The sequence below is a fragment of the Rissa tridactyla genome, chromosome 2, assembly GCF_028500815.1.
Source record: "Rissa tridactyla isolate bRisTri1 chromosome 2, bRisTri1.patW.cur.20221130, whole genome shotgun sequence".
NCBI lineage: Eukaryota > Metazoa > Chordata > Aves > Charadriiformes > Laridae > Rissa > Rissa tridactyla.
In genome coordinates this window covers 9,280,519-9,305,503 of record NC_071467.1, presented here as the reverse complement: position 1 = coordinate 9,305,503, position 24,985 = coordinate 9,280,519, and the positions used below count along the sequence as shown (strand labels likewise).

General features: G+C 40.6%; 2 protein-coding genes across 2 annotated transcripts in view; one reads left to right on the top strand and one right to left on the bottom strand.

Moving 5' to 3' along the window:
* Positions 1-24,985, top strand: part of TG (thyroglobulin) — a 158,989-nt gene that overhangs the window by 95,507 nt on the left and 38,497 nt on the right. The gene's annotated exons all lie outside the window — the stretch shown is intronic.
* SLA (Src like adaptor) lies at positions 2,925-23,637 on the bottom strand. The gene is made up of 8 exons (XM_054192097.1): positions 23,452-23,637; positions 18,136-18,229; positions 11,919-12,018; positions 9,124-9,210; positions 7,674-7,777; positions 6,346-6,477; positions 4,154-4,286; positions 2,925-3,187 (listed from the first exon to the last, which is right to left on the bottom strand). Exons 2-8 carry the CDS (start codon positions 18,194-18,196, stop codon positions 2,968-2,970), a joined length of 837 nt encoding a protein of 278 aa, XP_054048072.1. The 5' UTR covers positions 18,197-18,229; positions 23,452-23,637; the 3' UTR covers positions 2,925-2,967.

The following is a 24,985-nucleotide window of genomic DNA, read 5'->3' as shown; positions in this document are numbered from 1 at the left end:
TGAGTTTCCTGTATCTGCCCTACAATAGCTTTTGTTTGGAACAGATCTGAAAAAAGATTAGTACAAAATCAATGCGAAGTATCATAAGGACTTTTTATGACTTATTTCATCTTCCAGTAGTATGATTATTAAAGTGTAGTCTCAGTGATTATGGTCTTGTTTTAAATCATTTAAGAGCATTAACGTGGTGTTTGACTTCATCTTTTGATTAATTGATTTATTTACCGGTGTAATTTTGATGTTGAAGAGTGGATCAATGGTATGGATTGCCTCCATCTCTTGCAGAAGGCAGTGGAGGGCAGATGTTAGGTGTCCCTTCCAGGTGTTCCCTGGTGGGTGTCAGAAGAGCTCCCAGGCTGCTTCCACCCAACACAAGGGAACACACCAGGTCCCTCCTGGCCATAGAAGCAGGTCAGCCAATGGTGGAAAGAGCAAATTTATTGGCCTACTGAAAACTACTGCAATTGGATGCAGGGCTGTCTGACATGGACCCTAAATATCCTCAGTCCTATAATTAAGTACCTTTTAGATCCTCTTCTTCCCTCTTTTCCCATCTCCTTTTTTTTCTCCCTTTACCAGCCTCATTCCCTCTAAAACCAACCAACCAACCACCTTTGATTACTTTTTCAACATTGATCCTAGTTTTGATACATCCCTACCCAAATTTGGTATTTCTGATGTTGTTTCTTAACTAATCTCAGATTTGTAGGGAATCACCACAGTGCTGCTTGCCCTCACAAGATTGTGCTTCACAAAAGGTCCTTAAAATAATCTTTCAGTTATTTGTGAAAAATGGCCAGACCTCACAGAATTTCCCCATAACCATCTGTGAAATCCAGCCATCCTTTGTGGCACAATTCATAAGTTTTTGTCACCTTCTCACGACATTACTGTGAGGGTGACCAAGTGCTGGCACAGGTTGCCCAGGGAAGTTGTGGGGTCTCCATCCTTGTAGATATTCAAATGCCATCTGGACATGGTCCAGGCAACCAGCTCTAGGTAACCCTACTTCAGCAGGGGAGTTGCATCAGGTGACCTCCAGAGGTCCTTTCCAACCTGAACTGGTCTGTGATTGTGTGAACCTGTCGTCATCAGAACATGTCTTTTCCCCTTCCTACAGAGCATGTTCCAGGTGCTGCCCAGTTACATGGGCTCTTGGATTCTTTTGTTGCGTTCTGTCAAAGATACCTTCTGGCAGTGTCATTGCAAGGCTGGGTGTTTGTACTAGTTGCACACTAGGTTCTCCATTTTCTAAAAGCAATACAGAGTAACGACTGGATATTATTTTAATGAATAAATACAAGTCATGACTAAGAAATCTGTAATGCTCCCCATACACATTTTACTGGATAAAATGCAATAACCATAACATATTAATGATCAGTAACAGTAATAAGATTATACAAATGCCTAGAGTTCCTGAGTTCATTTTGCTTTATGGTGTTCAATGTTTACCAGCCAAATTACATTCATCCTTTAAGTTCTGAAATATGTTTAAATAGGCTGTGAACTATTTTCATCTCTGAACATCTCTTGCTAGTGCAAATGACCTAAGATCTAGAGATATTGATATCTCAAAGGATCTAAGGACCACACAGATTTGTGCTAAGAGGTATTTACAGAGAAAAAAAAAAAAAAGTACATATACATCTCCAGTTCCCTCTCTCCAAACCTTTATTACTCAAATCTGTGCAAAAAGGTATGACAGAATATTAGATTGAAAAGATTTCACCTCAAGAACATAGATTGCAGCATTTTACACCCCCAGATGTGAGTGACTACTTGATTTAGAAAGCAGTCACGAGTCACGTTCAAAGGACCATGCCAGCTGCTCCTTTATCACTTAGCAAAGGGTGCATATATAACGAAAAAATCTCTAATTTTAAAAATTTCAGATAATCCAGTTACAAATCTTTAAGCGGTTTGATGAAATGTGTCATTACTATTTGACATAACTCTCTTCAAACAGGAAATTCAGAAAACTCTTTAACAGCCATTGTCGCTGATTTGCTCTCTGAGTTTAATTATTAAAAAAAGCTGCTATTAATATAAATACTATACATAAATATTGGGATGCCTTCAGGAGATGAGGTTAAAATCTGGTCCTCTATACATAAAAGGTCACACCTTTGCAAACCTACCTTTGCAGTTAGGCATGGTATTACCATATTTTACTTTTCACTTAAAACCCCCTTTATTTTCTGTTGTATATTTGCCATACTACGAGAAGCTGAGGGCTAAGCAGGAATTACGTTTCTCAGTGAGTTAAGCCTGTTCTTAATTTTGCGACCACTTTGTGCTGCTGCAGGCCATTACCAGCAGTTGTATTAAATGCCACTTGGAAAGTCAATGATTCTATTTTTTTCCCCTAAAAGGTAAAAATGACAGAAGTATGAAGTCAATATAAACAGGTGTTTCTTGGATGATGGATGCTGAACACTTCCTTAGGATTATTGATGACTTTCTGACCCATTGTCAATGACAATGAATGATTCTATATGGAGAAGAAAAAGGCTCCTTTTCTCAATGTAGGTAGGTTCTGAAAAGATGATTTTCAGCCTTGTGGAGAATACCAGAGTAAGACTTAATTTAAGTTCTTGAGCTGTAGTTAGTCCTTCCCTACGCAATCACCTTTGTACAATGGTGGGCATCACCCTTGCTGAAGAGTCCTCTGCCTCACTTGTCTCTTGACTTAGCGTCTATCTCAGTTTATCCTGCTTGTGAGCAGGTTCTAATTTCAGGTGCACTGGGGACATACCCAGTGTATGCCATGGCTGAGATGGCACCCTTAAGAACGTCTCTGGTTGACATTCAGAAGAGAAAATGCAGAAGCATTGCCAGCGTTTGATCATCAGCATGTATCTCTCAGCTGTCGAAGGACTGGAGGACCACAGAACGCTCTGGGTTTCTCTTCTAACCCCTCATTGTCTTTTTTTTTTTCTTTTTTCCTTCCTGGTTGTCTTATATTTAGTCCTCATAGTATGTAGGTGGCAAGTGAAGGGTACTCTTACGTTTACTCCCTGTGTATATAAGAGATTGGGCTTTCTTCTTTCTGGCACTTGCAAAAGAAGCGTTGTCATCCCCTGTTAAGGAGAGGTAGGAAGCGATGCTTTCCCTCAGGCCGTAGCTGAGACAAGAGTCATCCATTGCTGCCAGGGTGCTTTCAGTATCTTCGGTCACCTCCAGCCTTTAAAAGAACAAAATTTTGTTACCATTTCAGCTACTTGAACTGAGCCTGTTAGTATAATACTAACAGTTGTCAAACCAAATGATGTTAATTTTGTTGTATAAAAAATTTTGAGTCTCATAAATTGCCAGAGATTTCTGTCATTTAGTGATTTTCCAAAACAATCAGTACAACAGTAGTATCTAAATATTTTTTGGCATCTGAAAAGGAAATAACATCTATATACTTTCTCTCTTTCTTCTTAATCTGTAGGAAAGATGGCCTTGATACTGCACAAAATTTTCTTGCATTTGTAAGCAAATTAATATGCTTTGTAAAGAAAGGGTAGCGGAGGGAAATTTACACTTCAAAAATAAGAGGTGCTTTTGTTCCTGAAGGTGGTTGTTTCACCAGCTTCTGAAACCTGACCTACTTTCTCTAGTTGCAGTCATGATATTAGAAGTCTCATGAACCTTGAGTTGGGCTATGTATTGAGACACACACAGTAGGAAAGATTTATGCTGGGATAATGTGTTCATTGTACTCGTGCTGCTTCATGGATGGCCACCATGTGAACAAGGGGGATCCATTTCTGACCATCGGGACTCACCTGTAATCATTGCATGTTAATTTGACATTGGTGGTGGATCTGACTAAGCTTTATGGCCTGGCTTTTGCTCCTGCCCCCTTGGTTGAGAGGAGCTCCAAAGGGACTGCATAGGTGGGCACACCCTTAGCTGAATAGGAGATATGATTTAATGTTAACTATACTTTTATTCAAAGTTAGACCAAGATTATCAGGTAGAGAACTGCACATCCAGTTTTCATGGGTTAACCTGCTGTCAGCAGCTTTGAAGATTGTCTAATCTTTAAAACTGGGCTCAGAAGAAGGAAATGGATGTTTCTTTTGTGTTGTAAGTACAAGTATCTACAAGGCTGGAAAAAGAAAACCCTTGGTTTTTCGGCAGCCTGTGTTGTATGTGGTACCTGTGAATATTTCTCCAGTTGAAGTTTTTATTCCGCATCACCACAGGAGGAACTTGATTCGTTACGCTGCTGTTGTTAGTGCACTGGGTAAGACAAGGTGTTGTAAGGACACAGCAGAGACCATCAGCAACTTCTGAACAGGGAAATGAATACACAGACAGTTAATCTTTGCTCACTCTTACCTTCATTGTTTTCCTTCCCCGGTGCGTGCTCAAAAAACCAGTTTTGGGCACAGTAGTAGCAGTCAATAAATTGTGTGTTCTCAGCGAGGACACTGAAACACAGGTTTAACTTTTTCCTTTCCTCATACTTTTGCCTTTTAATTTATCATGAGGTATATTTTCCACAGTATAAGTGAGGAACTGAGACACAGAAAGATACAGTGACTTGCCCAAACTCTGGAAGGAAGTTTGTGACAGAGCAGGGACTTAAACCCAGGTTTCCTGAGTCCTTAGTGAGTTCTGCTTTTGCCTCAGCCATGCAAAGAGAATGTAAAATAGATGCAAGATACAACCACACGGACTGGATTGTCTGTGCACCAGTTGTGCTGTGGGACATGACTATGGAATGAATTAAGATTCACATGTTACTTTCATATATGTTTCTTCTCTCTATCCTCTTCTCCTTGCTCCACTAGGAACTTTGCGTGTATTCTTCTGCCCAAGCAGAATCACAGAATCATGGAATCGTTTAGGTTGGAAAAGACCTTTAAGATCATCAAGTCCAACCGTTAACCTAGCACTGCCAAGTCCACCACTAACCCATGTCCCTAGAGACATCTAGGGAAGTAGAGAACATCGTGGCAGAACACTAGTATTTTAGATCTCTGAGCTTTATTTCAGGGTGAGATTCTGTATCATCTCATGGTGGAGGAAGGAGGAGAGCTAAATCTCACTATGTCTCCTCTGACACCTATAACTCAAGTAGAAATGTTAACTGTTACAAGTTTTGGGTTTCCCCCATCCAGAATTTTAAGCATGGATTGTTTGCTTCTTTCTAAATGGAGAAAGGTGTCAGCTAACTAAAATGTAAAAATAAAAAATATCCTGTCCAAATTCTCACTCTGTTTATATCATTGGACTTGAAAGTTTCGTTTGCATGTTTTAAAGCTGAATATGGCTTTTCGCCCCAGCATGTCAGAGAACTCTTTGGCCAACACACTTTTTCATTTACCTATGAAATACGCAGACACAGTAGCTTTACACTTTTAAAATTACAGAGTACTCATTAGTAATTAAAGCACAGAACCTATTGTTCTTATGTAACTTTTATGCAATTAACCTATTGCAGTCTTCCTTCCTCATTTTAAAATGTTATCATTTTAACTGCAGCCACTTAATTCCGTTGTTTGTTGAGTTATCTCTCTGACACAGGTTAAATTGCCATAAATCTGGAAAACTATAATTGAAACAGGTGTCATCAGCTGGAATGATGTTAGTAAAAATGACGGTCGAATCTAAATTTAAGCTAACAGCTTGAGCCCCTTGAGATAACTTCTGCTGATAAAATCCAGCCATACTCTTCTAAAGTAATAGGGAAGAAACTAACGTTTCCGATAATTTCCTGCTGTAGATAAGGTTGTGTGATGTAGTGGTTCCCAAGAGAAGCGTGGTTGCAGAACCTCGTCTTGCATGTCCTGATTCTATCTGTCTGTCTCTATGGTAAGTAAATAAATGGTAGACATGTCCACGCTGGTAAAGAAAACGAGCCAGGAGTTGAACTTTGGCCCTGGGACCCAAACCCTTGACCGGCATCTGTACAGCTTAAAGTTTTTGTACACCCAAACTTGAACTTTAGCTGTGCTAGGGTCTGGTCATGCCTGGCCTGTGCTAATCTCCAAACTGTATTTGAAAGTTGTCTAAGAAAGTGCTAGACACTAGTGTTTGGACCAAATAGCGTTAGGGACAGCTCTATTGGCACAACCATACAATATCATCTACCAATATGGGCAGAGCCTGTCTATCTTTATTTAGCTGAGTTATTGGGTTGATTTCAGTTGCACCGTTAAGGTTAGCATATTTGTATTTAGGATAAAAAGTAAAGTAAAAGATATAAATGAAAAGTTTTTCTATTGCTTGTTCTGTGGCAATAGTTGTGAGTCTCGCACATAGGCAAAACTTCTTCTCTGGGCCTTTGGTAGATAGTTTTACAGTTGCCAGTAGAACACATGTTTACCCTGTAGTTCTTTTTACCTGAGTAGTGATTCACAAGGTCTTCAAGGCACTGAAAGGTTTGCCGTGGAGAGATGTAATACCAGTTATTTGGAAGGCGGAAGATCCTGTAATGCTTCACTTGCCTGTGCCGCACTGACAAGGAATATAAACCTGGAGAAAGAGAGAAGAGAATTATTTAGACCAAAGTAGGACCCTAATTCTGGATTGGATAGCAGTGACCACAACCAAAGTATCTGTAAGATGTGGTACCAGAAAGATCTGGAAAAAAAAACCTGAGTGACCATCCTAATTCCTAGTAATATAGTATACTTTATATACATACTGAAGTATAACAAAGGGAATACAGAGCCGCGCATCAGGGCCTGAGATTTTGATTGAATTTAAATTTCTGGTGTGTTTTTCCTTTATTTTTTCTGGTATGGGTTTTTTTTGAAATGGTGTAAAGGAAATAGGCCTTTACAGAACTTGTTTGTCTTCCGCTGAAGAAGGGGACCAGACTCATGTGCTGGTATGCTGATTTAGTCACCTCCCAATAATGCAGTAGCTGATACCTGATAGTGCAGTCCTGGCAGGAGATGACGACTTGGGTTTTCCTGTTTCTTTGTTCAAAACTATTGTACAGCATTTAATTGGTAAGGACTGAATGTCGAACCTAAATTTCTTTGAATTTAGTATAGGTATTATGAAACAAATTGGCCTATGTTGAGTAGATGATTTATTATTCCCTTCTATCTGTAGTATCATGATATTGGGATGTGTTCTGCTGCTTCAGAAAAAGGGAAGATACCACATTGCACAGTGGGAGATGTCTTCCCATTGAAGAGAATAAAAGTATAAAGTGTGTACAGTACAATTCCCACGTAGCAACAGAATTGCTATGAAAGAAAATAAAGTTGAAGGCACGTCATTTTAAAAAAGTAAATAAAAGAACCACCTGTTCATATAGGAAATGCACTTATCAGCCACCCCCACTGCTTGGTGTATATTTTATAGCTTCTTGAGGCAATCTGTTGTGGACCAAGGCAAAGCTGTGACTTTTCCTCCATTTGAAAAGTCCCACTGCCAGATAAGCTTTGCGTGCAACCAAAGTAAATAATAGTGTTCAAACAACTGTGTCTTGTTTGTGCTGATGCCTGTGGAACTTTCCATGGCCATCGCTAACCATGTTTCCAGCACTGCTCGTAGTGTAGGTGACTGGTGAAGACTGGCATGCTGCATTGGGTGCCTTTGCCTTCCCATTTTCTGGTTTCAGACTGATCCATATGAAGCAGGACAGGGAGTGAATTAAAAAGCCATAAAACTGTTAGTGCCCAAGATCAAGGGGGAAAGAAATCCGATTTGCTCACCTTTCCTAGTTTCACTCTCTCTGATCATGAAGGAGCCGACCTTGGTGTTGGGTAGCTGTAGAAGTTCCTCTGCTTTTTCTCTTCCCAGCCCTTCAAATAACCAGCTGTGAAGCAGGAAAAAACAAATTCTGAAATTTGGACACCAGTGAAACAGAGAGCAGCGTGTGGCCGTGAAAGTGCAGCATTAGCCAGGAAAAGTGACGGCAAAAATAACACTGTAGCTTTCTGTAGTTATTCTCTCAACTATGTCCAGGCATATTTCCCCAGTTTATGGAGAAAATCTTGCTCTCTTTGAGTTCTATTAACTTTTGTAAGACTAAGAGAAAAGTGAATAAGGTTTGGACTTATTAGGGGAAAAAAAAACAACTTTTCAAGCTGCCTTGATCTAAATAGTTGGGGACACATCCCTGTGGTATATTGATGGAGTATCTGTGACATTAATTAACTCCCTCTTTTTCATTTAAACTACTTTTGTTAACGCCAAATTGTATTTTATTGCATTGTACATAAACCCAAAATAAAATACAATTATTGTGCTTATACTAGGGAACAGTCCATCCATTTCAATTAATTGACTTTGTGGATATGGGAAGGTGGAATTAGAACTACTGATTTTCACCACAGCTTGGTGCACTGCTGTATTTTGCCAGAGCTAGTGTCTAACCATGTAACTGAGCTTGGTGTAGGACTTACTAGCACTTTATTTTAAAGTTGTTCTTGTGTATTTGATCCCGTCTGCTACCAGCAAAAATGGTCTCGGGGAAGCTTCAGACAGTAGCTTTCATTACCCTGTGCCCTGTCTTTGGGAAAGCATCTCTATTTCAGGAGAATATATAAAAGTGTATTAAAATTTAAGCACTTGCATAAATTGCAGTGGAGTTCACAGTTCATATGCTTAAAATTAAACAGGTATTAAAACTTTTGCCAAAAAAGTTTTAAGCGTGTGCTTCAATGTTTTTTTTCCTGACTGGTGTCTAGGACAACAAGAAACCCCTGAACCTTCCTTAGCTCTTCCAGTGTGAGAGTTTACATTCCTGAATGACTTATTAGTTTTTTCTATTTGTTCTTTTTGGTCTGTTTTTCATGAGCAACTCTAGCTTAAATTTTACTCTTTGTAAATATCAAAAATTCTTTCTAAACGAGGTCTCTTTATCAAAATCTTAAAGTTAGAGATGAGTCCCTGCAATGAAGTATTTTAAATTTCACGTTTGAGGGGTTATTGACCCTTTCCAGCATTTAAAACTAGGATTTTCCTTTTCATATAATCTAAACTTAGATGTGGATTTGATGTTCTCAGATTTCAAAGGAACTATTTTAGACTGTCAATAAATAAAATTTCTGCCTGTCTAGTCACTATTGGCATTGCTTTGATTATGCCACTGAATAACTAATCAGGGCACTGTACATAGAAAAGTAGTGTTGAAAGACTGCAGGAAATGCATTTACTTACCCGTGGTAAACCTTTGCTACATATTTTCCTGGAATATAGTTTTCTCGACCTGTTGTAAGGGAATGGACTCTCCACCAACCTCCTTCACTGTGTGAAAGCAAGAGAAGGGATATTTTCAGATGTACTTTCAGAGCTTGTCCTTATTTTAGAAATTAGTTAAGACATACGGATTAGCCTGTAACCTTCTGTCCGTGTTCCTGAATCTACATATTCAGAAAGGGACCAAAGTTTGTTTCACTAGAGTAGTTCCCTTTCTAAACCTACATTGGAATTAAATTTGGACGCAGAAATAAGCTACATTTGTTCCATTTAAATTACATCAGTAATAAAATATTTTTCTGTAGTTAAAAGAAGAAGGGTAAATAACTCAGTGGTTAAACCCTGCTGTGCTCTGCCTTCCCACAGCTAGACTTGTCCTGGTATCCAAGATATTCAGGTAATGTCCGAGCATGCTCTGTCTGGACAGCCCTGTAGTTACTCCTGTAATATCAGGGTAGGGACGCTCAGCAAATGGACCCTTGTCTGCCTGGGAACCGGTTTTCAGTCTGACAGAGCCTGCTTCATGGTTTGCTCCTTTCCTTTTCTTCAATGGGTTGCTGACCAGATTCCAATAAAAAAGCAGCACATCACTGCTGGGTCAGGAGCCACAGAAATTATGTAGATTGGGGGGATCATTGGAGGACATCTGCTTTGACTACTGCCAGCTAACTGCAGTTGTTCATCTGGTAATGAAAGGTGCCTGACAAGTGTGGGGAGTGGGACACTGTGCCAGTGGTGCTTATCTAATCCTGCCAACCCAGAGCGGTCACAAATAGCTGTGAGGAGCTGTGTTTTCTATGGGCATTCCATATATCATGTTCCTGGTGGGTTTGGCGGGGCTGGTTGCTGCTACACATAATTGCTTTGGTAGAAGGCTGAAAAGCAGCCGTTGAAGAAGCAGTATGTGCTGCCTGCTCACGCTGGCTTCTCTGTGGTGACTCCTCATCACTCATGCTCTGGTCGTGCCTGCCATGCTGCTCTTCTCTTCGACTGCATTTTGCTCCTTCGAATGACTTGAGAAGAAGATTATGCCTACAGCTTATGTGTAGCAAGAGTCTGCAGGCAAGCAGTTCCTGTTAACGTCAGCACATGCCCCAGCAGGGAAGAACAGGTCCTTCATTAGGACACTACGCTTTGCATAAAGCATTGGAGTGTCATGTCTTCTGTGGACAAACTGATTCAAAATAGGAAAAGGAAAGCTCCCATCAAGGCTTGCTTTGGCTTTTGTTTACTATTTGGAGAAGCTGTTGATCACTGCACAATAGGCAAACTTGATAAAAACTGCTGCTACAGAAGCCTAGTACTTTTAGAAGCTGTTCATCCGGTAGATCACTATGCAGCAAATGTATGCATACGATGTGCCACACACATAATTCCCTTTGATACGGGCATATGTAGTTATGTGGTATTGTGAGGGCTCGTAGCTAATAAAAGCTGGGAGTGAGGCTTTAAGCTGGAATTTCCAAGATAAAGCAATTGTTGTACCATGTCGTGGATGTTATACAAACTGCAGCAAGGTTTAAACAGCTAGAAGTTACCAGAGAAGAATTCCCCTGGTTTAGGGAAGCTCTCCATCAGCAGAAAATTCATCTAGTGGTATTGTCTGAGGCTTGTGACCTCTAGGTTCAGGGAGGTAGGGAAAGCACTTTGTCATCAGAACAAAACTGCAGACATTCTGGGTCAGACCAAAGGTCCGCGTAGCCCTGTAGCTTGTCGCTGACAAAGGCCATTATAGGTCATGGTAGCCAGGAGAAGAGTCTGAGAATTCATCAATCGTCTGTGATACTTCTCTTAAGTACTTCTGTCCTCCAGCCATTTGATACTCTGACTTCCTCAGGTAGAGAACTTTTTTTACAAATTTAGAAATCCTCGGAGGGTTTCTCTGCTATGAATGTGTCTAGTCCCCCTTGAATCCATATGCTCCACCAGCTGCAAAAATGAAATCTTTAATTTCTGTTTAAGCAGTGCAAACAGTGTCTGTGGGACCGAGTAACTTCTAGGAGGTCGCTGTGTGCCGATACAAGTGGTGCATAAAAGAACGTTAGGGCTGCTGGTTTCCATTTTTCAAGAACTGTGCTTACTGTTGTGTGTGGAAATATTTGCGCTATGCTTAAGGTCAGTACGAAGTAGTGCCCTTAAGCCTACTTCCTTCTGGCGCTCTTCAAATTTTTAAGTGGAAGTGACTGGGAAATACTTTACCCCCCACCCTCCACTAAGAAACTGCAGAATCAATTAAAAAAATTAAGAAGAAAAAAAGCTGTATTTTTCATTTTATTTTTGTTAGAGATGCCTTAAATCGAGGGTGAAATTCTAAGACCTAATCATAACAGATTGTTCGTTAGATAAAAAGGATGAGAAAGAAAATAAAAGACACACACTTGACAGAGAAATTCAGAACAATTTTCCTTTTCTGTGTGATTCAAACTATTTTTGCTCTTACTTTGTTTTCCACTAACATAGGGATATACTTTCAACATTTTTTTTTTAGAGCAGAATTCTGGTTTGAGTCCTACCTTAGAATAGAGTCTGAATCCAGCTTCAGAAACCAAGTCAGAAGAATCCAAGCATCCAAGAACAATCTGAAATCCCAAATCCTTAAACTACGGGGAAATTTACACCATGGCTAAGCATCCTTCCTTGCAAATTCTGAACTCAGTTCATGTTGCTGAACTGCATCCTGTTTTGGCCAGGTGCATAAAACAGAGCTTTGCATCAATTGTAACAAAACCTAATTTAAAAAAACTGGATCAACTTACTCTGACAGCACACGTAGTTTTTCCCCCATGTGAAATATAGGTTGGCTTATGTCTGCTGAAGGATAGTCATAGAGAACAGCAAGGAAATCACTCTCCTGACCTGTTAAAGAAGAAAGAAAATGTCACTTAAAAGCAAGATAGGGTTCTGAAGTAGAAATAGATTTTTCATTATGTATGTTATATTTTATGTAGTAGGTCAAATTGGAAAAAAATCTCACTCTGAAATGTTATTTGGTAAACATAAAGAGCTAAAGATGAGCCTATAACTTTATAAGAAGAATGGGAAGATATTAGAAATGAAAAAAGGTCATTTGGTTAATTGTAAGCAACTATTTTTAGACCACTTTTTCTAGTAATTACCATATTTCAAGGACATATTCAGTTTGAAACTAGCAAAATTAGTAAGTATTTATAGTATTAGGAAGTAACCCAGTTTGATTAATGCCACTGCCTAAATGCCTCTAGTACAATTTTGAGCCAAGCTGATGCATTACGTTTAAGGAAAGGAAGATGCACGTTGAATTGTTCCAACACTGGTACTATTCAAAGGTAATAGTTTAGATCAAGGGCAATAAGAGTGTGGCCATTATTGCCCATTTCCCATTGCTTTTTAAAATTAGCTTGGTGGACTACTAGAGCTCTTTGTTCTCCCCCTCTTGTATGGAAACTGTCCTAGAGGCAGCACGTGATGCCCTTATCTTCAATTAAAGATGCAACAGGGGTGTTTATAATTAAATCATTGTACAACTGCAATTTGCAGAACTGAAGTCAATAAAGAGATAAGAAGACCTTTTACATCAGCTGGGATGACTCTGGGCCTTGCAGCATTGTGTAGGACACGGGCTGAGTCTCCTGGGTTTCTGAAGGATGGAACAGGCACTTTGCACAAGACTGACACTATCAAACATTCAAAAGCACCTCAGGAGCTCCCTAGGGCCATGAAGATGAACAGAGGGCTGGAGCACCTCTCCTATGAAGACAGGCTGAGAGAGTTGGGGTTGTTCAGCCTGGAGAAGAGGAGGCTCTGGGGAGACCTCATAGCAGCCTTCCAGTACCTGAAGGGGCCTATAAGAAAGCTGTGGAGGGGCTGTTTGCAAGGGCATGTAGCGATAGGACAAGGGGCAATGGCTTTAAACTAGAGCAGGGTAGGTTTAGATGAGACATTAGGAAGAAGTTCTTTACAATGAGGGTGGTGAGACACTGGAACAGGTTGCCCAGAGAGGTGGTGGAGGCCCCATCCCTGGAGACATTCAAGGCCAGGCTTGATGAGGCTCTGAGCAACCTGATCTAGTTGAAGATGTCCCTGCTTACTGCAGGGGGGTTGGACTAGATGACCTTTAAAGGTCCCTTCCAACCCAACACATTCTATGATTCTATGATCCATCAGGAATCTATGGTGTCCAGTAAATGCTGGCAAGTGAGAGATTCAGAAATGTGTTGTGCTGGGAGTTGTGAGCTCTTTTGCAGAAGTCCCGGCAAGAGAGATCATGTAATATGCTGCCCATGTTTGTCCTTGAGGTGGGTCCCTTCCCTCTGCACATTTCAGTACCCTCCACCGGCACACGGGGAGACAAAGATTTCCCTCTGCCTCCAGCAGGATCTGCACCCCATTCCTTAGTAATACCATCCAGCAGTCCCTCTGCAGAGATGGTCTGATCTCCATACTTGCCCACTCTGTGCTGCTCAACAGGCACAAAAATGGGATTGAATTCAGGGGAGGAGGGAAAGAAATTACCCAGAGAGACAGACACGCTTTTGTATCGTGTTGGATTTTCTCATTTAATATAAATTCCTCGTCAACTTGTCTTTAAGGAAGACAGTTGTTTTAGGGAAACCTAGAAACAGCATCCTGAATGAATGCTGAGACGGGGACTGTGTTTTCAGCCTCTGTGTCCTGGGGCCTTACAAATAACTCAGAGTGATAACGATGAAAGGCTGAAGGAAACATGGAAGTCTGCAGAAAAGAAATATTTTCAAGAGGAGAAATTTTACATTTGTTATCCTTACAGCGGTGATAAAGAAAATATGTGTGTTAAGAAAAATGCTCCCCATCTGTGGTTTAAAGGAAATAAAAAGCTGTGTTTTCTCAGTTGATTATGAGTAGCTGTTTGTTTTTGTGTTATAGGGACCTGTGTTATGCAAAGTAGTTACCTTAATATTCAAACTGACTGTAAGCATTTTTAGTCTTGCTAGCCTTTGCCCATTGAAGTAGCCTCACAATAGAGTTAGTGAGCATCCTTATGGATATGTAGTCTGGAATAGACATTCATTAGTTTGACAGTGCACCATGGTTTTCTTAGTTGATTAGTGTCACTGAATTAAACAGGACTAGTCCAGTACCTTTGTATTAATGAGCCAACTGCCGTGATTAGTCTGCTGTAACTTATTATACAATTGGTTCAACTATACTGAAGAAATTCTGTGCTGAGAGTGCCTTTGATTGCTTCCCTGTTCTGCACTAAAAATTGCGACACCTTCTCTGTCTATGAAACTATTTAGTACCTCAGGCTAACGAGACCTAAGCATTGGTGCTGAGTCTTTTTCAACGAAGCAAGATCTTTACCTGTGACTACGAGAAATAAATGCCGGAAGGTATGTTGTAAGAACTGCAGAGTGAGGATAAAGTGCTGGCACCTAATTTCTCATTGCAGATTGTTTGAAACCAGTTCTACGCGGAATGCCATCTTTTTTAGCTTAATGACAGTGCCTTTAGCAATGCTTTTTTAAAACTTGTGCTGTTTTTTTATAAATGTTTTTTTTCCATGCTGAAAGGGTGGAAAACAAGTGCTTTTCTGCTCTCCTTCCTTGCGTACCAGTGGTTTGCATTTCGTTATGCACTACAGAGTACGTGACTTTTTCTCTGGCAAGATCTGCATTACTTTGCTTACACTTTCATCTTTATATCCGTTTTTGTTTCAATTTTGCACATTAATTTGTAGTTCTGAAAAGGAAGGAATTAATCATAGTGTTGGCTGCCCCATCCATGCAAACGTTACCTCTTAAACTGCATGTACTTATATTAGAGTGAAAGTAAAGGGGGTTTGTACTACCAAAACCTTTAAACCCTCACACTCCACAAACAAGACCTCTTTTTAATTGGTATTTAAATCAAACCTCACTGGGTTTTTTTGGACATGTGAAATACCCCACCACACTCTACAACGTTTCACAAAACCCGTACTGGCTCCTTTCAAATACATAAGCCTCGAAACAGGGACTAAAAAAATTACCCTCTTTCTCCACACCTAAAATTTACAATGATCTAATAGATTTGATCTGATGAGCTCCCTGTACTTTTAAGTTGTAAAAGAAAAAAGAAGATTTGACTGAGTCTTTCTAACACAACCTCTCCTCCGCAGTGGGAGTGTAGGTTACATCTGAAATGGAACAACTCAAAAGTTAGAGTGGAAAGATCGAAGCACAGTCATTTCCACTGAATCAGGCGTTAATTCAGTTGGGTTTTTTTTAGGAGTAGAAGATGAATATGAAATATACGTTGGTTTTAAGTGTCTACATCCCTGGATGTCTTGTGAAGTGTGAGACTGAATATCACATGCTTCAAATTATTCCTTGTGAATGGACTAAGAAGCATGGTTAGAGAGGAGGGAGAGCGTAGGCAGAGCATCCGGATCCAGCTCATTGCCCCCAAAAAACACTGTGCTGTGCAGCCGTGTGATCCCTGTCTGGAGACGGAATGAGCTGCTCCGAGCTCAGCTCCCTGCATCCTCCCAGCTTTACTCTCCAGCAGACATACTGTGATTTATGGCATGGCGTCTACCAGAGAGGGTAAAGGAGGGCACTGGTGTGTGTCTGGGAGGTTGTCTGTGCAGCAGCCGTAAGGTGTGGCTGCAGCATCGCCCTGGCGTACCCAAATTAGATCTAAACCAGCCAGCTTGGGAACTGAGAGTTATGCAGGTGCAGCTCAGTAAGGATTAACCCTTGATTCAGGGTCCCAAGGGAGGAAAGAGGAGGGCTCACATCCCCCGATGACCACTTGCTGCAGTAGTTACCCTGTTATCAGTACCTACGTTGTGTCAGGGATGCCCATACAGTGTGCTTTCAGATGGAGTGCAGTCATATTTGGAGTTCAAATGCCTCCTGGGGAAATGCAGCTTATGCACTCTTCCCTTTTTCAGGGCCAAGACCGATGCGCTGGAGGTGAGGAAAGCATAAGGTTTTGCTTTCAGTGCAGCTCTCAGGCAGCATAAAGTGCTCATAGGGGTCTGATGAACACATTCACGCTGCAGATCAAGTCTGCAGACTCCAGTCATCTGTTTTCTTCCCATTTCTTGGTTATTCTTTCCTTTCTTTATTTCCCTTCTGTTTCACTCCTTCCTTTTATTCCCTGAAATGAGCCAGTGTAAAACTTGCTTTTCCTAATAACTATTGGGACTGTTGTAAGTCTGTGGATTGGGTCCTCCACCTCACTTAAGTCAAAGGTGGCTGTTCCTGGCCTGGGGGAAATAGTCCGTGCTTGGTGATGTGATTTGGAGTTTGATCTGCTCAGGAAAACAAAAAGATACAAACTCATTACATTAACCTCAATATATGCTTTTGGTACTGAGTTCCTTTTCGAAAGTCTGTTTTCATTGGATTTGGATGATTACTGATGCTTGTATTCCTGATTTTAATTACTTATATTCAAGCCATTATGAATAATGCTAGTCTGATTCAGAATAAGAGTTAGCTCCAGAGAGCTATGTAGGATTTTAAAGCTGCCTTTGGATGTTTACACATAGCTACTCAGCGCAATTTCACCAGTGTGATTGTCTGACACATCCTGCGGCCTTAGCAGCTCCCATGAAGCTATGGGAGACTTGTCCCCTCCCCAGGTGACAGCTGAAGGTCAGGCAGGATCCAAAAAAGCACCTTTCTAGATGTGCTAGACGTGTAGGAGACTGCAAGCAGATGGAGCCCTGGATTCCTAAATGGGTAATTTCCCCCTTTAATTGCTGTGCTATCAATATGTTTTAGGGGTGTGTTCTATTTATGTCACTGAAAGGGATGCAGTTGGCTTTGGCCCTGCTAAATCCTGACTTTTAGCATGTACAGGAACAATACAAACTTGGTCACAGCCACAGCGAGGTCCTGGTCTGAGTGCGTGCATGTCTCTGCTTTGTGGTTACGGTATTTGTGACAGCGGTTGCTGGGAAGGCCAACAAGAGGCACACTTTGGCACAGAAAAATAAATTGTCAGTTAATGTTATGGGCCTCTGAGTAGCCTTAACAGAACTTGGTCTCTGCCTTATTAGGACCTAGGACCCTTATCAGCTATTTCTTGGCCAAGCGAAAAGCAGGGCTAGGTTTCCTTCCAGCACTAACGAAACCAGGCTCATTCCCTATCTTTGTAACAATGAGAAGTACAACTGAACCATCTTTCATGGAAAAGCCAAAAATTTTGATTAATGCTTTCCTCCTCTGAAAAAAAACCAAAACAAAACAAAAAACCAAACCTGTTTTCTCTTACTCACCTTTGGGGAGTGATTTATTGCAGCTCTTCCACCAGCTGTCTGTCCTATCGGGGCGTGAGAGCCGAGGCTGCGCTGACTCTCCATCTACTCGCTCGCAGGCTGGGAGTAGCAGGTTGCTGAATCCCTTTTGCTTCCCCCCTCAGATGCATGACCCTCTACCAGCCTATGGTGGGGGGGAGCTTTGCAACCTGATTTTTTCACACGTGGACGCGTAGGGCAGATGTGTTAGATCCCCTTTGGCAGCTTGGCCTGTGAGGTGTATTTCTGTGTAATCTTTGTTGATAAACCTGCTGACAAGTTGGCTGCGTGCTACTTTTAATGCAACCAACAGCGGACTTCAGGTTCAGTGCAAGCATAACATCATTAAGGTTTTTAACCTTAAATGAAGCAAAACCAAATTTCCAGAACAAATTTGTATAAAATATCACATGCAAGTATGTCAAAACACAGTATTTCTGGTTTCTGAAGTAGTGCTTCAGTGGCTTCTGAATTGGAAGGAATGTCTTTCAAGGAGCAGTAGCAAATAGTAGTTTTAATATTTGGGATCTTTAATTAAAGTACTTCTTGGAAAATGAGCTAGAACGTACGTAAAAATAAGCACTGTCTGAGGGTGCCCTCCTTCTCCCACAGCAGTCAGGCTCTTGCCTGCTTCTACTACGTCAGGCAGATGAAGGAAGACACATGGATGAATGTACCGTATATTTTGAACATCTTTTTCTCTTAAAAGAAATGAAATGAGTGCTTACCCATTTGGCTCGGCACATTTGTTTCTTCGGAGGCTCTCAGCGTTTTCACAGTATTTCCCATTGTGCTCTGTAATTCCGTCAAAGCTCTTCAAAACTAAATCAAAGGAGACATTGAAATTAAACATCAGTATAACACCTGCTGTGCTAACAGATGAGAAATGACCTAGTTGGGGTGTCTCCGACTTTATACAGTTTTGCTTTTGAGAACTCTTGTGTCAAACTCATGTGAGAGTTTTACATACTTGCTAAACTCTCACCACTTTGGTGCTTTTATCAGGGGAATAGCAGAAAACCACAGCTAGGGAAGTTGCTCAGAAGAACGCAGTGCAGTAAAAGTTTCCATTACCAGAACCTCAGCACAATAGGAAGTCACAGCAAAGCCATGCCCCTACGGTCATTTCATATACAAAATATTCTTTTCAGCGTTTGGAGTTCTGAAGCTCCAAAGAAATTAGACTGATGGATCTGGTTTTCAGCACTGTGTCTATTATGTCACCTTATTGCTAAACACCAAGAATGTTGTTCACTGGGTTCTTTCTGATGCACTTGTGCTCTCAGCGAATGTGGGTAATGTTGTTTTTCCTCTTTTTTCTTTCTTTTTTCTTTCTTTTTTTTTTTTTTAAAGTAACACCTTGCCTCAAAGTTTTTGATCTCAGAACACTCCTCCTGCAGAAAGCCAGTGGTGCAAATTCTTCAGATGCTTGTCTTAAGTCTTGGTGGGTGTACAAGAAAGAGTATGAGGCAACTGTGGAACTAAATGTTGTGAAAAGGAGCGTTCCTTCTCATGGCTTTACTACACCCTTCATAATTCTCCCCAACAGAAGACAGAGAGAAAAACCCTTTGGATGTGGAAGGGGTCTCATGCTATAGTATATTTTCAGAGGCAGAGGAGAGAGAGGAGAGTAAGTTATACCTGTTCAAAATTGTACGTTAAAGCAAAATAACTCAAACTCACTTGCTGATAGCTAATTATTTTTTAAAAATATTTTTCCGTCAGTTGCCTGGTGAAAAGCATAGCAGGAGCTCTAGCAGCATCGTGTGGGTATTTACTAAACTCTGGTGCAATTTGCATCTTTCAGTCTTTTCTAGCTTAAATATTTCAAAGATGAGGACTGCCTTTGGTGTATTGCTCTTCACTTACAACAGACCAGAGCCTGATGGTGTTAGCTGGAGAAGTGTTTAACTTGAGAAGCAGTACTGCTGAAATCAGAGAGACTTTATTATTAATTGTCTTTTGGAATAAGATTGGCAGAATCAAGTATACTGCTTAATACCATAATTTTTTTTATACCTTACAGCGAGTTTAGGGAGATACCCTACAGAAAAAAAATGCCGTTAAAAAGAAACAGAATTCGACTCTTACCAAAAGCAAGTGGATCAGTGCTAAAACAGATGGTAATGCACAGTTTGACTCCACCTCATCTCATTTTCAAGCTTCTAAGTGCTTGTTCCCAAAAGCTCTTTGTGAGAAATCTCTATGTCACCGGCCAAATGGCACATCACCCTTTCACTGCCTGCGCTCAGGAACCAGCTTGTAGCGCATCTGTAGGATGCAGCTGTGCCAGTGTCTTTCTGACAACTGTCTGAAATCTGCTTTCACAAGACCAAAAAAATGTTTCACTGCCTGACATATGAAGTCTAGAAGCTGAATAATAAAGTAGCTTTAAATTTAATTTTTGGATATTTGGATACCCACATTTGAATAAAAGGGTCTCTCCTGACAACAAACACAAAATTATTCTCCATTAAAATGCACCTAAGTTCCTAAAACTGAAATCAGAATTCATTTTGTCAGGCACTGTCTACTTGCAAGATCATAATTTCTTGAAGTAATTACGTATATTTTTTCGTGAGACCCAATTTTAATTTTTTCAATGTTTTTCTCAGTCGTATCCCATAAGGAATAAGAGGTACATGCATAGGAATAGTGCAGCCAGTGCTTTGGCTACAGATACTATAGATGGTCCTGGCTCATCTTCAAATTAGCCAGCAGAATTTCTTGGGCATGGGAATAGAGAGCTCAACAAGGCTGAAAAAGTCAGACAGGGAAGTGGGATGAATACCTGGACAGAAAACCTCTGCTGAGCTCTGTGCTGTAGTAGCTGCGTTTTTGGAGTATTTGAAACGGGCAGTTCAAATCTGGCTAAGTGTTTAGTAAACAAGCTGCAGTTACCAAAACTTTTTTTGCAATTCCGGATAGGTGCCAAGCATGGCAGCACAAATTTCCTATATTTTTATTTATAATTCTAACACCGCAACTGTTATTTAGATGAGAATAATACTGTAATTTTGTGTCACAAAAATATGGAAAAATAAAAATAATAAAGTCCTACCTCTATGTGCCCCTTTATTCTGGGTCTTGGTATTTGAGGGCCAGGAGAGCAAGTCATCCTACTAGCGATCAGAGTTGTGAGAGTGCTTTCAAGGGCTTTTTTCCTACTCTTAAGATACAGTGGATATGATTTTCAGGTGTGCCTGAGTCACTTTGGAAAGTGATACGTAGCATTTGTGCATCATGGAAAGACTTCTGAAAACTTTACCTCACACTTACAAACTTTCTAAAAGCATGGCAAGTTCAAGCAAAGCATCTTCATTTTTTTTTAGATGGTATTTAGGGATCTAAACTCTAAACGTTGCTTTAAAAATACCTATCATGTTTTTGAAGTTTTGCTTATATGTATTTTGTAATTAAACCTCTTGCTGTCTAGTCCAGCGGCATTAAGTACCAAACAATTGGCATGTGCCTAGTTCATGTTTTTGCAGAGCACATCCAAAACTGTCCTGGCTCACTTCTGCCATACAAATTGTCACTTTATATGAGCATGACCTTGATCTTCTCAAAGGACCTCTGACGTCAACAGGACAGAGTGTGCAGCTCAGTGCTGCTACTTTAGAGGTGGAAGAATCCGATTTACGGAAAATACAAATGTTACAAAGTACTTACGGTAACAGTGAAGAGCCATGGTGTTTTGGACTTTGATGTCACTAGCGTGACAGTTTACTGTGTCTCATTACATTTTCCATGTTGGTTTACTGTCACTAATTAACCATTAGTGGCAGCATAAAATCTTGAAAGGGAAAGAGAGTTCAAGATGTTCTCTAGACTCAGGGCAGAAGCGTTCAATAAAAATAAGCAAATGGAAAGCTGAGAGCTGATGATTCGCTCATCCAAAGTGATTAAAAGGAAAATGACAGATATCATACTAGGTTTTACCACTAAGGCCACTTGTCATTATGCACCTGGGCAAAGTAAATGTGCCTACAGTCCCGTCAAAGGTGGTGGAGTGAATGCCCTCAGGTATGGCTCAGCTCTCAGACATTTGAAAATGAGATGGAAATGGAAGAAACGGAAATTTTATTTGAAACAGAGGGGGCAGAATATTGTTTCTACTTACTTACTGGCAATGGCGTATCGCTGTTTTTAGAGTAAGTGTATGAATTAGTATTTCTAAAACAGCAGCGCGCATGACTCAAGTGCATGATAGAATTTAATGGCTTAAGTAGCTTGTGCTGGCGTCAAGTATTGGCAGCGCAATACAAATCCATTGTGTCGCTATATGTTAAACTGTATGGTGTTTTTTCTGAAATTTTGAGATGCTCTGCAAAAATTGACTTACGGGAAACTGTAGAGCATGTTGTGGCCGAGCTGATTTTTTGTCATTCAAGTCAATAGCGGAACATTAATGTTTTTATATGATATTCTTTTGAAATCATGAATCTTCTCCAGGCAGTGCATCTCGCTTAAACTTGGCGACAGAGTTTGGGATATGAGTAGACGTGGCATCTCTCTGCCGTAGAAGCAGATAACTATGCCAGATCCAAAGAAAATAATTCACAGGGGGTGGTTTGGGAAGAATTAAGGAGAGGTGATAGACTCTAACCTCACCTTGTCCTATCAACCCAACGCCCTGCATGGAGGAGTGCAGCTGCTGTTCAGCTCGGAGGAACCGCCGTGCTGCTGGGCTGCAAACCAAACTACCTGCGGGTGTACAGGCAGCTTTCCTCGCTCACAGGCCACCTCCTCAGGCTGGTATGGAAATTAGATTATTAACTGTTCAGGTCACATTTGCAGTCTTCCAAGCTTTGGTCTTTCCTCCCCTTTCCTCTTGTGCACAAGGTGTCTAAGGAAAGCTGATAGCCACAGCTGTCTGTGAACACACAGCTAGTGGGTTTTAGTGATCTGTACTGCTTTATTTTTGCTGCTAAAAGGAAGGTGAGGAAACACCTACAGCCCCAGTCCTGCATTGTGTCCTGTTTATCAGTGGCAGAACTCTCGGCAGATACAAACCCTTCACCTGTCAAGACTGGAATCTCATTGACCTACATCGTGCCTCCCAAAAGCCTGTGGTACAATTTACACCTTCCGTTCTTGCGTGCAGCACATGTAGCAATAATTTCCTCTCGCAGAATTTGTTCTCTGAGAAAACATGCTTGTGGAGCAGTTAAATAGCACGGCATATAGGAAAGTTCATTGCTTTGTAAGAACTTTTTTCAAAGTTATATTTAAAATGATTGAGAAATAGTAAATATAAAGAAATGAAAATAATAAGAGAAATAAAAAGGCAAAATAAGCACCTGAGTAAAGCCCCTCTGCAAGGAACACTGCAGACTAGTAAAATCAGGACATTCATCATTCCTGAGATGCTCCACTCTATTTTATTTTTGTTACCTAATATTCACATCTATACCACCAAGGTCTCAGAATTTAATTCTCAGTAAGGTTCACAGCTAATGTCTGAATCCCGTTTAGTTTGAAAATGAAAGCACCAGCATCCTTTTATTTTTCACATGGGGGAAAAAAAAGAGCAGCTTAGATTTCAGAAACTGTGTATTTTTGTGTGAATTTCCCTTAATTTGTCTTTAATCAAAATGAGCATCCTTTCAGCTTTTAGACACTTGTACCTCTGCGCTTAGAAAGAACGATGTAATGCTGCCATCAAGGTAATTCAAATAAACATGCACCTATGAAACAACACAGAAATACCACATTATGCAAACTTCTAACACTTTGAATAAAAAGCCTACTACTCTGTCTGTGACATTTCTGATATTTTGCGTTATAGTGAGCTGCAGTTTCCTTCAGCATAAGGTCCTATGCATCTGTCTTACTGTGAGCTTTCCGTAGAAATACTCCTTGTCCCTTCTATCTTTAGTACCACTCCTTATGAAAAGGATCACGGCAGGCTTTTCTATTTCTACCTTTGGTGGCACTTGAAATCCACGGTCTGAATACTGTCATTGTTAATGAATACAAATAAAATCAAAACATTTGGTCCCATAGGCAGATAATCAAAAATGTATCAGAGCAAGGATTACCTTTAAATGCTAGGCATCGTATTCCAGATTGCAGTATTTCTCAAAAAAGCCGTAGTTATAATACTGCTCTCGTGCTGCCAGCAAGGTTTAGCTGATCAAGTCGAGGAGCAGCCGGTCGAATGAGTGTGTTGTGAAGTTCACGCTGTCATGTACAGCAGCATTTGCCAAACAGGCCACATACTTCCTCTCTGAGAAATAAGGAAGGCTCAAAGTGTTTGCAACAGATGAAGTTCCTGTTGCAAGTCACTACTCAAGACACTTTTTATCTATGGGCTGAGGAAAACAGGGAGATTTTCAACATGTTGCATCAGGGCTGGTTTGAGCAGATATAAAAAAAAAGAGCAAAATAACCTGTTTTACATTACTTACACAGAAAGGGTTTCTTTTTCTCTGTTTTTTTTTTTTCTTCCAAATTTATTTATCCAGTAATGTTCAGTCCCTAACTGTTTTGTTTTATGTAGTTTTGCTAGTTTTTTCAGACAGACAGGAAGAGGCACAAAAAATTTGTTTTCCATTCTTACTGAGCTGGATGGGAATGCAAGGTTTGCTTTATTCTTTTCTCTGCACTCCAAAACACCTCTGTCTGCAAATAATTGAAGCTCGATCTCAGCAATGAAAGATTGTGGAGAGAAAGCCTTTCTTAAGTGCATTTTCACATCAGCTGTAAAAAAGTACAGAAGCAGGAGCCTCAGGACCTCTCTCATCTCTGTGTCTGAGATGGGGAAACCAAGATACTAGCCTGCTAAATAACCCAACTGAAGTCACTCAGGAAGATATAGTACTGCAAGATGTGAAAATAGAAGTCAAAGGCATTTATTAAGGTTTGCCCTTTGCATTTATAATCAAGATGTGATCTGAAAAGCTCATATATCTAATTTTGTATAGTAAAATTAAAAACAAAAAAACACATACACAAAAAACAAACATACAAACAAACAAAAAAAAACCCAAACCAAACAAACCAAACCGAAAACATTCCACCAGGAAACCTGAGTTCCTACTTCACACCAGAGCAGCTCTGAGTAGATGCTCATTGTAACGCCAATCAGTTTGATGATGAAAACTAAAAGTTGACGAGCGTGGGAGCTGCTGTGTAAGTGTTATTGGAACCACGAGACAGTGATCAAATTCCCAAAGCTGTGCCAAAATTTGGAGCTATGTAATTACAGGAGAACATCCTTTCTCTTTGATGGGCTGTGCTAACAGTCCTCACCTTGAAGGGGCAGGAAAGCATTAGGGAGCTTGATAAGCAAATCAGGCTACAACACACAGCCAGGACAGCATTACGGGAACTCTGGGGAGCTGTTTTTACCGTGCTGCCCCGTGGTTATCCCTGCCAGTTACATTTTGATCGTTTAGGACCTTATTGCTTTCTTCAAATGACAGGGATGTGGCATGCACATTTCCTAACAGCATTCAGTGAATGGATGTACAATGTTTCTGGAGTTACTAAAAGATCCCGGGCTGGGGGACGTTTGCGTGACTCATGGGAATAGGCAGGGGCAGAGCTCTGCCTTTTCCTGATCCTTCGCAC